Source organism: Gobio gobio, assembly GCF_949357685.1.
Source record: "Gobio gobio genome assembly, chromosome: 17".
Classification (NCBI taxonomy): Eukaryota; Metazoa; Chordata; class Actinopteri; order Cypriniformes; family Gobionidae; genus Gobio; species Gobio gobio.
In genome coordinates, this window is record NC_137110.1 from 47,930,518 (window position 1) to 47,948,423 (window position 17,906).

A 17,906-nucleotide genomic window follows, 5' to 3' on the forward strand; every position below is an offset into this window, starting at 1 on the left:
CAAATTAAAATTCCAGGAACAAAGTAACCAATATTAAGAATGTCTACGGTTCAGTGTGAGACTCTGGTCATAACGCCCACCCCTAACGAGAGCTCATTAGAACCACAGGATAGATAATTGGATGGATGGATGGATGATGTGGAGGAGAGAAATGGAGGGGTTTAGTGTGGCAGTCTCATCAGCCATGTCAGTGCGTGGGAAAAGTGTTAATGATCATGAGAGCGATGGAGAAAAGAGGAGCAATGGCGAGCACTGGGGAGGGAATATCATTTCTGTCAGTACTCTGTGGTCCTTAGCGACTATAAGACATGATTTCATAAAGCTCTTTTCCCCCATGCCTCTGATGAACAGTATATCAGGACAGACCTCAGGGAGGAGATGCGATTACGCTAGCCGCGAACAGATGCCACTAGCAGGATGCGTTCGGCCAAACTTCGTAACGAGGACGAGGGCTGCCGTCGTCTCCGCAAGGGCTTTAACGCATCTCTGATCCCTCCGAAAATAACAAGCTAATCAGTGCAAAAGAGCGAAAGACCACAGTTTGTAAAGCTGGGGAGGGCTGGAGTTTAGATCTCAGGGGGGTTTGAGTTGGTGAGATTGATCAGGGATGAAGCCGTACATACACAAACTTACCATGAGCCAGGAAACGGCGTGACGACACGCGAGCAGTTACCGTGGAGACTGACAACAATAACAACAACACAGAAATCGTCAAGGGAACAGAAAGGAAAAAGGAGAAAAAAAATGAACCAAAAAAAGAAAAGAAAAGAAAAGAAGAGCAAACCAAAGAGAATCTAACAAACAAACAAAATGCAAAGAATGAGTGAACAACCAGAAAAGAGGAAAGGAAAACAAAAAAAAGCAAAGTCCAGTGAAGAACTCAAACTCTTCACTGGACGTGGGGAAATTCTGAGGCAGACATTCACACGGACTTAAAAAACAACAACAAGACAAATCTTCAGGTGATCAAATCTGTCTGTAGGAGTGCTAAAGAGCCTGCAGCCGCATTCGTCTGTGTCATAGAGGAGGAGGAGAAAGGGACGAATGATTAGAGGAACTCAACAAGCACACACACACACACACACACACACACTCGTAGAATTCATGGGTGTGAAAATGCAGCACAGAGCGAGTCTGCGACTGAGTCAAAAGCTGGAGCTTTTACGGGCCAAAATAGAAGCAAGTTGACATGGACGTACGTCTAAGAGAGCAGTTAGTGAGACTAACATGCCGGACTAATGACATCACCCAGGGGAGGGGCCTAGACAGTGACATCAGAGGCATTAAAAATAGACACAGGGACAGGAAGTGATGCAACAGACAGGAAACACAGTGAGTGCAGAGCTGGACAGACAGACTGGCCAGAGAGAGAGAGAGAGAGAGAGAGAGAGAGAGAGAGAGAGAGAGAGATGAGTGAAGAGGTTGATGATTGTGCATCGCTCTCTCCACAGATCTGCTCTCCAGAAAACACAAACAAACATTAGGGTGTCATTACATACAGCAAAATATCATTGAATTTCAAAATATTCAAAAAGGAAAACAATGGCATTCAAAAAGCAAACAAATGAATCCGTTATATAGTGCTGCTGCCTAGGTTAAACCCGTTCCCTGCTTTCCAATGAATCTGATGGTCTGAAACTATCAGACTCATGCAAACCCAAATGAAGCTCTTGCCGCTGCGCTCCCATGCACAAACAGCCACGGACACCAGGGGGAGCTACAGAGCAACTGTGCAGGCATCATGCATCTACACCAGGGGTGCCAAACACAATCAAATATGCTACGCTTAAAAACAGAGCATCGGTTATATGGGTAGAATATTCCTTCTTTTGCTAACTGAGCAGAACATGTTGAACGCTTACGTGTGCTGTGCAAGTAGAACCTTTTTAATTGCATGCAGCTTTTGGTTCGTGTGCACATTTGAAACCGAATCTGTGGACGACAAATGAAAAATGTTACGAGCAAAGAATCTCACAAAATCCTCCACTGAATGATTCTTGCATGCAATACATTGATATGGTTTCAACGCTGCTCTGTTGGCTGTAAAGGAGGCAGGATTGCCAATTTCGTTGTTCGATTTAGATTTCCTAATTCCTAGTTTCACATGCAAGGCCTCTGGTGAATGAAATCAGTATTTTTTTTTTTTAATGCAGGGCTATCTAACAAATAACAAGAAATCTATATTACAAGACAAAAAAAAGCATCAATTAAACATATCTCCCGAGTACAGATCTTGTCTGTTTACATTAAAAAGGATTATTAAATCTCTCGTTTCACCTCAGCACTGATTATTAAGCGAGCGATAATGTACAGTCAGCCGAAAAAGGCCAGCTGACTCTACATCATCCCCTTAATAAACAGCTACTTACCATGTAAAAATAAGATGGGTGTGAAATATTGTATTACTTTATGATCATACTTGTAGAGACGGCAGAGACAGACAGAATGAACGCAGCTTTACTAACGGGTTTCCCAGATGAGCGGTCAGTTATACAGCACTGGACGACGGTCACTGAAAAAAAGAAAACATTCGACCCACATGACGCAACATTTTGTGCAAAATGGAGTTTGACACCCCTGATCTACACACTAACATTACCATTAGTCCTAACACAAACGTCCCAATTAATTTAGAAATAAAAATGACTTGGCCTGAAGTGACAAAAAAAAAGAAAGAATAAAAACCGAATGATTTCCCCCGGTCTATGAGAGAGACAAACACAGGCAGCCGTCTCAGAGGTCATGCAGGAGGGTGGAAACCCCTGGAGGAGTTCAAGAACTATTAAAACACCCAGAAACCAGCACTGCAACACGCTGGGCCTCACGAGGGGAAACACACGTGGCTCCATGCAGCACTCGACCGCTCACACACACACACACACACACACACACACACACACACAGCAAGCAACAAGCTTCTCCCAGATTCACAGAACAATCTACAAATGCACTAAAAAACAAGTACACAAGCATCTGAAAAGTGAGCCGTTTTCTCACAGTATGCACACGAATGCCATAAAAAGGTACAACACCAAATTTGTGAAAAGCATTCAGAATCATCGGACAGTCCTCGTGTGTCATAAGAATCCAAGCAAATGTTTTATGAACAAAAAAGCCATTCAAACCAGGAGAAACAGAGACAGCATCAAACGCACGCATGTGATTGGCTAACTGTGGGCATGCTCAGTACAAAACAAGATGAACTAAAAATAAAAAAAAGAGAAAATAACCACATGCTGTTAATAACCAACAATCAGCCAGACAACAACCAATCCAAAAACAGCCGAGAAACTCAGAATCTATAGTGGACTGCAGTAGAGATGCAACCATGCATTGCTAAGCTCACACGCACACACTTCCCATAATGCCACACACAGCTGAGCATCTTGAGCAGTTCCAGGACACATTAGGTCAGTAAAGGTGTGAAATGGGAACGTCAGAAGGAGAAAGATAGACTCACCTCGATCTTTCGTCCCTCCACGATGGTCCCGTGGAGACGCTCTCGCGCTTTCTCTGCATCTGCACTGGTCTCAAACGTCACAAAACCAAAACCCTGGACCACGACAGAGAGGAACAGACATAAAGAGTCTGACCTCTGAAACATACTTGGCTTAAGAGGAACAATTCACCCGCTTTCACTATCAGTAGAGCACAAAACGAGATGCTTATCAGAACGTTCATGCTGCTCTTTTACATGACAGACAGTGACCCTGAACAGTATTCAATGAATAATCATTTAAATGTGTGTCCGTTTCTCACACAAAAGCATCATATGACTTCAGAACACCCAGAATACACACTAGTCACATGGGCAGCTATGATGGGTTTTTGTTGTTCTTGGAGCTTTTTTTATGCAAATTTTGGGATAAAAATGGAAACGCCATAAATTGTAAAAATGCGGTCAATTGAGGCAGATCATTTTTTTATCCTATAAGTAGATATGCGCATAAGCAACCCTCTTCACTCTAGGCGACTAAACAATATCTATCATTAGCCATTGACTAATAAATGCTTAGATTTTACTCGCCAGTGCATGTCTAAGAGGCTAAGAATAAGTTTAGCATAGATATATTTTCACTCGCTGAACACTCAGAGAAGCGATCTGTCTAGTTCAGTTCAGCTCAATGGATGTGCAGAGTACCTGTATCTGACGAACCGTAAACTCTAGTGTGAAGGCGCACGACTCTCAGTCGCTTCGAGAGAGCGCTGTGTTTCTCTCACACACACACACACGCAAAGAGAGAGAGTCTTACATACCACGCAGAATCGACGCGCTACATGTAAACCCGATTCTCTGTTGTATTTTTCTGTCAAAACAACAGAGTTTATTTGAAATTATTCAGCTGTTAAGAAGAAGCCGAAGATATGCGGTAGTGCGCAAACGGCAATCTCATTGGCTGGTGCTCATCTATTACCTTCACTGTTTTGATTTCAGCAAATCAGTTTGAGCAACGCTGACAACGTGATTAATATTCATAAACCCAGCAGCTCATCAGTCTTTAGTGCATTGTATATTGTTATTAATTGTAGAATTTGTAGTATTATCTTATTAATAATTAATATGATCTATTACTATTATTTTTTTTAGAGAAACACTGAATGACCAACAATATCTTAAGCACCACAACATTAGTTAAAATATCAAAATACATTCAAACATACATATATATACTGTGTATAATTATTATGTATAGATAAATACATACACATTAAGAAATATTTGCATGTATGTATGTATGTATGTATGTATGTATGTATGTATGTATATATATATATATATATATATATATATATATATATATATATATAATTATAAAAAAACAGTTCTTAAATATATACGTTTGTGTATTTATATACAAATAAAAATTATACAGTACACACATATATTATGTAAACACAAACTTATTTTGGATGCGTTTAATTGAGATTAATCGATTTGACAGCGCTAATACAAGTAAAAAAATGTACTAGCCAATGGCGATTATATTGCCAAGGTGTGCGTAGAGGGTCGATAAGCCACAATGGAAAGACATTTACAGAATAAATAAAAATCTTGCATGACTTTGCCACAACAGAGGATGTGATTGGATAACTGGCCTAAAAAACATTGAAACATAGTCCCTGTCAACACAATTCACATTTTATTATATTTTGTAGTCATTTTTAGAGGTTTATAGTACAAATCTTTATCTGACTTCATTGTATTGAACAGTCATTCTTCTAAACATCACACAGAATCACGATGAGTAAATGACGGGTGAACTGTTCCATTAGTGTAACAACATCCAACTATATTCTACATTTTATTTAAATTAGGGCTGTCAAAAGATTAATTGCGATTAATCGCATCCAAAATAAAAGTTTGTGTTTACATAATATATGTGTGTGTACTCTGTTAATTATTATTTATATATAAATAACCACACATTCATGTATATATTTAAGAAATATTTGCATGTATATACATTTATATAATCTATAATATATATAAATATAAATGTTTTATATATAAAAATAATATTTTTTTCTTAAATATATACATGCTTGTGTGTGCATTTATATATAAATAATAATTAACAGAGTACACACACATATATTATGTAAACACAAACTTTTATTTTGGATGCGATTAATCGCGATTCATCTTTTGACAGCCCTAAATGAAATGAATCTCATTAAAATCAGTTTCTTACCTTTGAGCCCCTCTCATTGAAAATGATCTCCACATCCAGAATCTTTCCAAATTGCTAAAAACAAAATCACACACACACACACACACAGAGAGAGAGAGAGAAAATGCTCAGCATAAACATACACAGCTGTTTGTGTCATGCCATTATAAAAGAGGAGCTGCATTTACAACCATCACTTTAACAATGTCAGTCACCAGGGGGCAGAATTGGCCCTTTTACACGTCACAGATTGTGGTTTCTAAAATCATCTGATGAATAAACCCTAAAAAGCCTCTAGTACCCCGAACATCTGCCGCAGGTCTGGGTCTCTGAAGCGGAAGGGGATGTTGGAAACATGGAGCCGTTTCGGGGTTCCTTTGGCCTCTGAGGACTCTTCACTGCCCGAACCGCCGGCAGAAACACACTGACCTTCTGCCTGAGGAGACCCATCTGACAGCTGAGACACAAAAGATCATATGAATGAATATACAAAATCACAATCGTTTGCGATCGTTTGAGGCCGAGCGGCAGGAAGTCGTTCGACGCGATTGTTGTTCCAGCTGCCCAAATGGTGCGAGTGATCAGATGTCACCATTTGCTCCAAAGAGCTTTAGCACTTACTTGAGTGCTGGGGTTAGAGGAGGGGGTGTTGCTGATTCCTGCCGGGGCCTCGGTCTGCCCTCCTGCGGGGTAAATAGTGCCGCCCCCAAACTCCAGCGCCAGGCCGTTCTGAGGGGGAGGAGGCGGCGGGGGAGGGAAGGAGGAGAACGGAGCGACGACGCCCTCCTGAGCTCCCATCGCGTCCTGTGAACCCTGCAGACGAGAGACAGACACACAGGGGTTAAACAACCGCCTGGCCCAGATCCACCGACTGGATGGCAAAGAGAAGAAAAACAGCTCGCTTAATAGAGGAAAAGTGAAATCAACTGGAATGGAGGGAGAAACGTCTGCACTGCAAGCATTCCTCTCACAGATGACGCCACTGAAAGCCAGAGATATTACGTTTCTCTCTTTCTGGTGACAAGCGGATTGAGGCAGCTGTTCAATATTAATGAGGGCCTCATGCATAATTTAGCGCACGGGCCTCCGGCACATACGCTAGCACAGAAGACGACACGCAGATGAAGCTAGCACGCGCAGTTACGGACCAAAACTCCCTCGTCAGCTACAAAACGCGATCGTTAAATATCACGTTTAGTTCGTCAGCATTAATGCACTGGCTGATTAATCTGCATTATTTGAGTGATTCCCATCAAAACACATTTAGCTCATATTTCACCCCGGAAAATCAAAAGGTGGGAAAAATAAGAAAATAAAACTGTATTTTAGGACCACTTAGGGTTTTTTTTACATTGTGGCATCATACATTTCAAAAAATATATTATATTCTGCCTAAATTAGACAATATTCTACCATGTTATTCTTGCGTTAATGAAAGTGAGGTTTTTTAACAGTATGATAACAAATATTGGAGATGTGCTTAAAGTTAAAAACAAAACAAAAATAGACTTCTTTAAATTCAAAATACATTTTGCATTAAGAAGATAAAAGTCTATTTTAGGACAGTTTAGGGTTCTCTCACATTGTGGCATCATGCATTTACAAAAGATTATATTCAGCATAATGTTCTACCATTTTATTCTTGCATTAATGAAAGTGAGGGTTTTTTTTTACAGTACGATAAATATTGGGGATGTGCCTAAAGTAAAAAACAAAAAAGCTTTAAATCCAAAATACTGTTTGCATAAAGAAAATAAAAGGACAGTTTAAGGTTCTCTCACATTGTGGCATTATGCATTTACTGTATTATATTATTTTAATCAACAAAAATTAGACTACATAACATTATAATTCTTGCATTAATGAAAGGGAGTTCTTTACAGTACAATAACAAGTATTGGAGTTTAATTTAGGAAAATTTAGTTTTTTTAAATTATGACATTTACATATGAAAAAAATATATTAATCAGCAAGAATTATACAATATAACAAATACTACCATATTATTCTTGCATTACTTTAATGAACAGGATTTTTTTTAAGTACAATAAGAAGAATTGGGGAAAACAGGCTTCATTTTCTTGATGCAAAATAGAATTACTTTGATTTTGTGCTGAAATGTGTTTTCATGAGATTCTGAGCTAAACTGCTGATCTATCTGAGAAACGTACGTCACATCACTGCAGAGAGAGCGAGAGAGAGAGAGCGAGAGAGAGAGAGAGAGAGAGAGAGAGAGAGAGAGAGAGAGAGAGAGAGAGAGAGAGAGAGGGGGGAAAACACTGTTCTGTCAAGTGTGCATTCCTCCTCCAGCATCACTTCCCTACATGGCATCAGGATGAGAACGGAGAGAGGGACACGAGTGAGGAGAGAGACAGACATGCAGGGAAAGAAAGACACATCCTGGTATTTATAGCTCTAAGATCTTCCCGTGAACCACAAGAGGCATTCATGAGCTACATTTCAGGATTCAGCAACATTAGAGCACTCGTTCTATGTCCGCAATTATTATTCTTCCAAATATTAATGAATCCGCTTTGCATCAGCCTGAAGCGCCGAATGTACAGAATCCATTCAGACTCGGTTTTGTCAATCATTTCTTTTCATGTCTTTGTTGTTTTTAAAATTGATAGTTTAAGAAAACAAACTCCTACTGACTTCAGGCCCATTCACTCCAAGGACGACAACTATAACAATATTTAATTTTTGTAAATATAAAAGAATAGCAGAGTCCACACCACAACTATAACGGCATAGAAACAATATAGTTGGAATCACTTTCAGAATGATTTTCCATCTGATGAATAATAAAATAATCATTCGCAGGCAATCCGAATCCACCAAACTTTAAAGAACTCGATCATTTAAAGAGGCAGACGACAAAAGTGCAGCACATACTTATAATAAACAGAATGATAGTTATCGTTATAATCATCGTTCTTGGTGAGAACAAACCTTTACACTGGCATGGTAATTTTTGCACAATTCTCGCTCTCTCTTTTGACACATCTGCTTTCTCGCACTCACCGAATCGTTTTCTTCGGTTGAATAGTGCTTGTATTGTGCATAATTTCACTCATTCCCGCAGGTTTCACGCTCAAATGACTTATCTATATAAGTGGCGCTCACGTAAACCGCCTCTAAAACAGCTTGCGAGTACCAAATTGGCTTCTTTTTCGTGGCTTCTTGTGCTTAAACGGTCAAATACATACAAAATGATGTCAAAATGCCCATCTTACCGAGTATTCAGGTAAATACAGCCTGTTTTGGAACATAAATTAGTTGAGTGAAAACAATATATTGGATCTGTGCGTAAGCTCTTAAAGTGACAGCAGCCTAATAAACCTGCTGCTGTCCGCCATGTTAATCAAAGAACAAAAGACAAAGAGAAAATGATTCACTGCTCATGACTGAATAACTTTTGTAGCTTTAATTGTAAGCATTAGGGCTGCACGATATATTGTTTTAGCGATCGATAGTCACGCTCTCAGGATCAGAACACATGTGATTCGGGGATTAATTGCAAAGTTTAACCATCATAGACCCTGTCCCAAATGGCACCCTAAACCCTTGCGGTCTTCCGAGTCCGCACTTTCATGTCGTAAAGCCGCTTTGACTGTCGGGAAGAAGTCCGCTCCAGTGCGGGCTAGGCAGAAGTGCGCATCGAGGGCGCATATCGACCGCAAAAGGGGGCGCTAAAATGACAAATGGGACACACTACGGTCTTGTGTACTTAGTGGACACGTGGCAGCCATTTTAAGTCCACATGACCGAAAGTGCATATGAAGTGTTCCATTTGGGACAGGGCCATAGAGGGAAAGTTTAATATTTGCAGACAGCACGTGAACGCCAAATTAAGGTTTTTCTCCTTGTTTTGAGCTTAAACGGGCAGGTGCATGCAAAATTAAGTCAAAATGCCCGTGTCGGCGAGTATCCTCGTAAACACAGTCGGTTATGTATTGTAAACAATTGAGAAAGAAAACGGATGCATGTCATTTATATTAGCTCCGTGCATTCGTCTTTAAGGTACCAGCAGCTGTTTGTGTCACCAACGGTGATCAAAAAACACGAGAAAATTACTTTTGTAGCTTTAAAGGGGCTCTTCGGTGCAGGGAAGATGAATGTGTATTTAAACTGGGTCATTTATGTAGTAGAAATGTGAAATTATTTTTGAATTTGATGCCTTCTAGACTGAGAAAAGATGTATTTTTGTCTCATGCGGATGAAACAACAACTCCCAGAATGCACTTGCTTCGCTGCCCTAGGAGGCCAGTCCCAAAGCCACGGCTACTGGTTATCACTAGACCCTTTTCACATTTCCAGGTTTCTCAGAACGGAAGTCGTCATAGTTGGGTTAAATATTATAGCTGTGAATGAGAGAATACATTAAATATTTTTTTTGTCTGCCCATTTGCTCACATAGCAAAAGAAAAACGCCACAGTAGTGATTTCACAACTTTCAAAAAGAGGTAAAAAATAGAGTGAGATTGATAACGGCAGTGAAAAGAGAGAAATATGTTAATTTTTACCATCACTCCCATAGACGCTATTACTAAACACCCTCACAGCAGCGGTAACTTTTTTTATTGTCATTTGATGCAAAAGTAATAAAATACAAAGTATTAGTGTTATAAATGTACACATATTTTTAAAAAAAATTTACATATAAAAAACGTTGCAGGATTTACGATATTGATGACCGTTAAAACGCGTCATCACAGTCTGTGAAAAGGGTCTCTTGCCCACCGGGGCACCGCCCCACCGTCGTTTTGATTTTCAGAGTCATAAAATAATTTCGTTCAGTTAGAGAATAAACACTACAATTAAAAACTGAACATGTCTTTTCAATAAAGTGTGAGTGAGCCGAACGAAAGTCACGTCACAGACGCAGCAGGAGTCAGATTTCATTCATCACGAGAGCGAAGAGCTGAGGTAAGCGCGGCTCATTCTCGACGTGTCCAGTCTGGCGTGTTATCAGTTCATTCATATGGAAGCTTAACTTTCATAGGAATTCCATGAAAAGTTAAAACACTCACTTTGCTCTGCACCGCTCCGTTATTAATGCCCGAGCAGTAGCGGCCGTGCGCATTTACATTCTGTGTGTGAGATCCTCCCCTGTGGGCGGGTTGATAACATGCAGAACTAGCTCCTGTAGTCTCTAGCCTCTGGCCAAAAAACCTCAGATGACGCAAAATGACGATATTTGCGTCATCTGAGGATTTTTTCCAGAAATAAAATGCATAATTCTCTCGTCTCAAGGGGATATGAGGGCGGAAAGTACCATAATTCAAATATACTACCGGGTTTCTACTGATACAAAGCTTAATGCTAAATCACTGAAGTAACCCTTTAACAAAGATATTGTATTATATATTGTATTCATTAATTATATTCGTTATATTTCATTTATACAGTGAAGACTAAAAAAGTTATTTTACATTTGATTATTCAATTTCTGTACCTGAATTAGATTTACCTGAAAGGACTGCTTATTTCAATTATATCTATTGTATTTATCTATGCTTGTAATTTGTTTGCAGGTTCACTGCCCTACAAAAATCAGCCCAATTACTCTAGGATGATGAATTATTTTCAAAAAGAGCTATTCAAATCATCTGGTGAAATGGTTTTTATAAATCGCAGAAAAACAAAATAATGTAATGAAAGTTTTTCCAATATCCTGCAGCCCTGGTAAGCATCAATCTGCATTTCAGTTTTACATCTGATTACTTTGATTTCTGTAGTATCTCTTACCTGAATATACCTGAAAGACTCTTTGTCTCTTTAACCTCTTAACAAGCGCCCCATTTTTTAGGAATTCTTTGAAAACGATATACCCAAATGAAAATGTCTGCAGCTCTTAAACCCTATGGTCTATATTCATAAACCTGGTCTTATTTTAAACTAGACACTTGAAATATTGCTACCCAAGAGTCATAATAACTCAAAGTAATATGGGAACAGAGTAATATACATGTAAATATACATGTAAGTGACTCACGTTTTTTGTTTTTTGTTTTCACTTAGGGAAAAAAATATTATAATTTAATGTTAAGAGCCTGAAAATAACTTAAATATAAAACTGAATGTCTAATCATGTCATGATTCAAATATGAGGATGATTCTCTCAGTAATGTAGCTTCTGTGAGCTTTTATGTCAAGAAAAGTCTAGGCGTCATTTCAAAAAGGCCATTTATTTCAGAACATTTGCTATTGTAAAGAGTAGTTTTTCATTCAAATAAATCTGCAATAAACTGCAATATACTACTAATTATAATGGATAAACAGTTACTGAAAAACTAAAGCAACTATTTACAGAGATTACAAAGTGTAAAAAACTCATTTAGCTGATGGGAAGCGTCTGTGAGAGACAGCGCGCTCCACTGCAGTTGCGCCATGGAGAACGCGCAGCCAGCGCACAAACAGTATTCACCAAAGCCTACTTACGCAAACTGCGCAAGATAATGCCTTTTGATTGGTTACTAAGTCCATCAATCAAACCTTTGTTGGAAAGGCATTGGCTGGGCACCGAGTGCCTTTATCCAACGAAAACCATGGGCGCAATGATTGACAGCTCACCAAGCCTGTAAGGCACTTCCTCTATATGATGCATCCCAGAAGAGACTCTGATTGAAGGAGAGAGACGAGGGAGGGCTTAAAATACGTGGGAGAAGCCATTCTAGCAGGGGGAGTTTGCCAGACACGGAATAGAATCGATATTTCATTGAAAATGGACATGATTGATCACGCTAACTCAAAACTCTCTTGCAAACAACGGAGGATTTTTAGTTTTTTCCCTATTTTTTCGTTGTTTTGGATTAAAAAGTGGGATGCATTTTGAAGAATGGACTCTTACACAGAGATGTATGCGGGTGTTTATTGGATTCGTCCGATCTGATCTGAACGACAGGAGATGAAAGATGAGTAACGCTGATATTATGCTAATGTTTACATGGACGGTCCTTTAGCGTTTCATTTAACCCTTTCCTCTCTGGTGTATTTATTGCAAAAACAAGTTCAGAACATGAATCTTGAGTGTTTTAGCTTTCAAATGATGCATAGTTTGTGATAGTTGATTGAATATTTTGTATAAAACAAAAGTAAATAAAAGTACACCCCCCCCCACTTCCGTCAACCCCCCCGTCCACGATCCGATGCGGGTTAAGAAGTTAATTCTATTGTATTTATATGTGCCATCATTTGCAATTTGTTAATTTCTTCTTTTTGATAAATTTACTTCAATGATTCAAATAAAGCCTCACTGTGCTGTGTGTACGATATTACAACAAAAGATGAGATCAATTATCTGTATGGTGGAGTTTTCTCTATGGTATTGAATAGCGATATTTTTGAAGGTATTGGAAAATCCAGTATCGTGACAACACGACTGCATAGATGGTGTTCAGTTCTGATTAACATACAGTTGACAGGAATTAAGCAGAGCGTTCAGGCTCATGACACAATAACGCATCTCACACACACATGATTACAGACTAGAACTGATGCACAAACACACATTCACTGCAGCAGATGCATATTATTTCAGTTGTGCGAGAGGTCTTTATTAATCCATATCATTATGATCTGTCGGTCATACACTGAAGACACTCTCTCAAGCTCGTCATAAACGCTGCGAGCGTGTGTTCAGCCGAGCGAGGGCTTCTAAACACTGGCAGCTTTAGTTACGGGTCAGCTGGCATCTGTCTAACGTGCCGCTGTTATATATGGCAGCTGTGCCACGGGTCGCTCCGTCCACTGTAACGGATCACAGCCGCTCTGATCATTCGCTGCCACGATCACTCCTGACAATAGACAACATATCGAGTCACTACATCAGAAAACTGTACGAGGAACATTCAGACGCTTCAGTGAGTCGTTACATACAGATCGATGTGTGTTAGCAGCACTTTGGAAACAACACAAGATGACGGATCACAGGAGAAAAGAAATCACAGCGCTCTACATATTCCAGCTTTACAGTTAAAAGAGCCAGTGGTTTATTATGACAAAGTGCTGCTGTCATATTAAAACATATAAAAGCTTATTCAAAATATGAGTACTAGCAGTGTGTAAATAATACTAAAGGACTTCGAAGCAGCTGCCCAGAGGTGGTACCAAGATGGCCGATGTGCAAACTGACTTGAAAGGATTTTAAATGTAGAAATCGACCATGCTCAACAGTGATGAAACCCTCCTGCATTGGTACATAAAGCAGCGCTCTGTTCAAAACAGCCTAAAACACAGATGGACCCGCCCACAGCCGCACACTGATTGGTCGGCTGAAACCTGACCCCTCTCTTTAGGGGGGCGTGTCTGTCTGTTCTTCCCTTACCAATCAGAGTCCAGCAGGGTCCAAAGGTTCGAGGGTCCAAAACGTCCCAGATAAAAGCCTGCAAACGCTCGTGTTTGAGAGAAACACACACACGTGCGAGTGTGAATGTTTGTCTCTCACACACTCCACCCTCAAGCACATGTGCCACCAACAGGAAACTAGTTGATCTAGTTTGGATAGAGGACTGCTCCTTTAAACAACACACACAAAGATAAAACAACTACAGTGCCAGAGCTTCATCGACAGACAAGCAAAACCCGAGTTTATCGCTTAGTGTAGAACATGAGCTCTCGACCGCAGGGTCACCTCTGAACTCTCACACCGATAAACCAACCCAAGAATAGTAAACACGTTTCATGCTCGCAGTCTTCTTGCCAATGATGAATCGCTTGTGTTGATATCAATGCCGTCACAAACACAAATATTCTGGGTAAACTTAAGCTGCAAACACACATCTGAGACGTGTATAAATGCATGCACAATAATGCGTCATGCCGACCAGCCATGTTGATTTTAAAGCGGGAACATGTATGCGTTTATGCATCAATGGTGCAATATGGCACTAAAAGTGGTTCTTGGCTCGTAATCATATACCCCTTTTCCACCAGCATGAACTGGGTGCTAGTTCAGAGCTAGTGCTAGTGCCAGTTCGGATTTGGTTCCACTGAAGAGCACTCTAATGTGGCGTTCACACCGGGCGCAATTCGCGCTAATCGCACGAAGGTGGACGCTAGAACATTTTGAGTTTACTCGCTTCAATAAAGCTTCAATAATTCGAATCGCACGTTACATTCACTGCACAACAGACGCGAATTCGCGTCATGGGAGGAGCTTCTGCCAGCGGCTCGTCTCGTTGAGAAATGGCTGACATGGGCTGTGTTTACACGTCTTTTTTTTGTTAAAATCTACTGTTAATGTGTGACAAAACGTAGTTTTAAGACTTTTTCAGTCGATAATGTAGTTGTTTAAAGCTCAAATATGTGGTTTATTTATATAAAGAGTGCCTATTTGAACATTTTATCTGGCGTTTCCGGAGTTGTGAGCTCCAGCGGACAGCGGCGCTCAGCGCTCGTCAAAGCCAGCGAGGGCAACCTTTCCTCGGCCAGTCCTTCTGCCGTCTGACGCTGGCTCTGATGTCTCTGTGGTCTCGAGCTATAATTCATCTTGTAACGGCCGATCTTTGGTCTCATGGATCTATAATTTGTTCCCTGGCAAATCGTTTAGACTGAAGGCAAAGAGAAGTTTCATTACTTTATATTTTAGGCTATAACTGTACGTTGCAGTTGTAACGTTAGCCTACTAGCACTGACTTTGAATGTTTAACTGAATTGTTTGCTTTATTTCATGTATAGCTTATTATACCTTTTACTTATACCTTTGTATTATTGATCATACATAAACTTGCATTTAACAAAAAGAGACTGTGTTGTGTTTCATGTCATTTAATGTTATCGCAGTGATAATCATATTGTCTGAACCAGATTTCAATATACAGATTTTCTCCTCATTGTTGTCACTACTAGAGCAAGCTCCTGAGCGATTCAAGCTCAAAATGCTCAATTTGCGTCGCCTCAATCGCGCGAATCTCGCCGCCTCATTTGCGCGAATCGCGCCGTAGAATGCCATTTCGCGTCTCTGCATTGACTTAACATGTAAATCACTCACGCGAATCGCGTCCAGTGTGAACGCACCATTAGAACCGGTTTTCCATGGGCTAGAGAGCCACCACAGAGCCAGATCTTACATCACTGTATACGTCTCATCTTTCTCAGCAACGCTAGCGAAGCAGCGGGAAACACACACGGCTTGTTCGAGATGCATCGGCGCTGTGCATCTCGAACAAGCCTTCCATTAACAATGGCGAACGTTGCGTTACTATTGATGCACATGGCTTTACGATCCTACATCAAAACACAGTAAATCCAATGCATCCGTGCAGCTCGCTGTAATTTGTATAGACGGAGATTACAATCAAGCAGCTATTAGGCCGATTAGCTGATATTTCAAAATTGCGGATCTCAAGTTTGTGTTTGTCTTGTTGGTCAGGGTAACCCCGCCCCCAGCCCCTCACGCAAGCAGTTCTTACTTCTAGACCAGCAATGTTTTGGTGCTACTTAAGAACCACTTTTCCTGGTTCAGAGCTGGTGCTTTGGGTGTAGAAAGACAAAGAACCGATTTGAAACTAGGCTCTGGTTCCAAACCAGCACGGCCTTGGTGGACAAGGGGTAATAGGGGAACCACTTTTGGTGCTATATAGCAACATATCTCAACAGGTTCTGTATATGGTAGCGGTGCTATATAGCACCTCAGTCCTTTAAAGAACCGGTGAAGAACCACTGAAACACCAAGATGTGGTGCTATACAGCACTTAAAGGGATAGTTCACCCAAAAATGAAAATTAGCCCATGATTTACTCACCCTCAAGTCATCCGAGGTGTATATGACATTCTTCTTTCAGACGAATACAATCTAAGTAATATTAAAAATGTTCTGGCTAATCCAAGCATTATAATAGCAGTTATAGTTGCTCTTTTTTTGAAGTCCATAAAAAAATGCATCTGTCCGTCAAATAACGAGCTCCACGCGGCTCCGGGGTGTTAATAAAGGCCTTCTGAAGTGAATCGATGCGTTTGTGTAAGAAAAATATCCATATTTAAAAATATATTTAATTTTTTTCTATGGCTCTGCATCAGCCGTCCCCGCACCATCACTTCCGGCGAATAAGGTCAAAACATGCAAAAAACCAGCGCGATCATAGATATCGGTCGAAATAGGCATCTACGTATATATATATATATAGATCTTTGATCGTGCCAGTATTTTGACCTTATTCGCCGGAAGTTATGGCGCTGGGAATACTAGATGACATTCGTCTGATAAGAGGAAAAAAAATAACAAACACTGTTGGGTTTCTCGCAGAAACTGATTGTTTCGTGTCTTAAGACATCAATGTGTCGCCACGAGCCGCATGGTTTAATAAGGATTCATATGTCTATGTTTTTGCTCTCATACTAAAATATCCCCATTGACATCATTATACGACTATCACATTGCAACGGTTGGAGTTAAAAATCTTAATTTGTGTTCTACTGAAGGAAAAAACCCCACCTACATCTTGGATGCCCTGGGGGTAAGCAGATAAACATAAAAATTGTGTTTTTGGGTGAACTATCCCTTTAAAGTGATTCCCCTATGATTACGAGCCAAAGAACTACTTTTAGTTATATATAGCACCATTTTTCGGGGTGTAGGTCGATATAGTTTGGGATATCGCATTAAAAAAAAGGCTATATGGAAACGCCAAGATGTGCATTAATTCTAAAAATGCACATAAAATGCACTCAATTGAGGCGGATACTTAATCGGATAAACTATGCACATAAACTATGACGAAAACACATTTACCAAATAAATCCCTCAGTGTACAACAACAAACTCAGGTGACTTTGCCTCAACAGAGGATGTGATTGGATAGCTGGACCAATCACATCACAGTATCTCAGAGGTTGGTTTGGTGGTTCTGAACCGCCTGAGCCAAAGTCTGTCATCAGAATGATTTGGTTGAATTCCCCCCAGAAGCGTCTCACGATTGCATTCACAAACACCAGCCTCCGAACGCAAGAGAACATGACAGCGTTTATTGTGTTTAGCAACTCATTTATGGTGGAGAAAAAAAGAGCCACAGTTTCTTTGAAAACAGATTGCAGCAACTTCTATTTCTATCACAGATATTTTGCACCAATTTCCCAGAAGGTGACGGTTTTGTTTTCTTGAATACATGGGATGGAAACTGTGCTTTATTCATAAATGATTCATGTAATACTCCCAATTATGTGCACAAGTTAAATTCGCAACTTTGAATGGCAACATGGCTATAGAGAACAGCCGGCGCCAGCATAAGTTTC

At 40.1% G+C, this 17,906-nt stretch overlaps 1 protein-coding gene across 7 annotated transcripts in view; it reads right to left on the minus strand.

Annotated features, from left to right (window-relative positions):
• Positions 1-17,906, minus strand: part of rbfox2 (RNA binding fox-1 homolog 2) — a 47,811-nt gene that overhangs the window by 13,479 nt on the left and 16,426 nt on the right. For all 7 annotated transcript variants that reach the window (XR_013818279.1, XR_013818280.1, XM_079840575.1 and 4 more), the window contains exons 2-5: positions 6,294-6,485; positions 5,974-6,129; positions 5,694-5,747; positions 3,461-3,553 (exon numbers count right to left, since the gene is read on the minus strand). Coding sequence is in view for 5 of the 7 variants with exons in the window: in XM_079840575.1 (XP_079696701.1) it covers positions 3,461-3,553; positions 5,694-5,747; positions 5,974-6,129; positions 6,294-6,485 (495 nt within the window). In the remaining 2 variants the exon portion in view is untranslated. The remainder of the gene's footprint in view (positions 1-3,460; positions 3,554-5,693; positions 5,748-5,973; positions 6,130-6,293; positions 6,486-17,906) is intronic.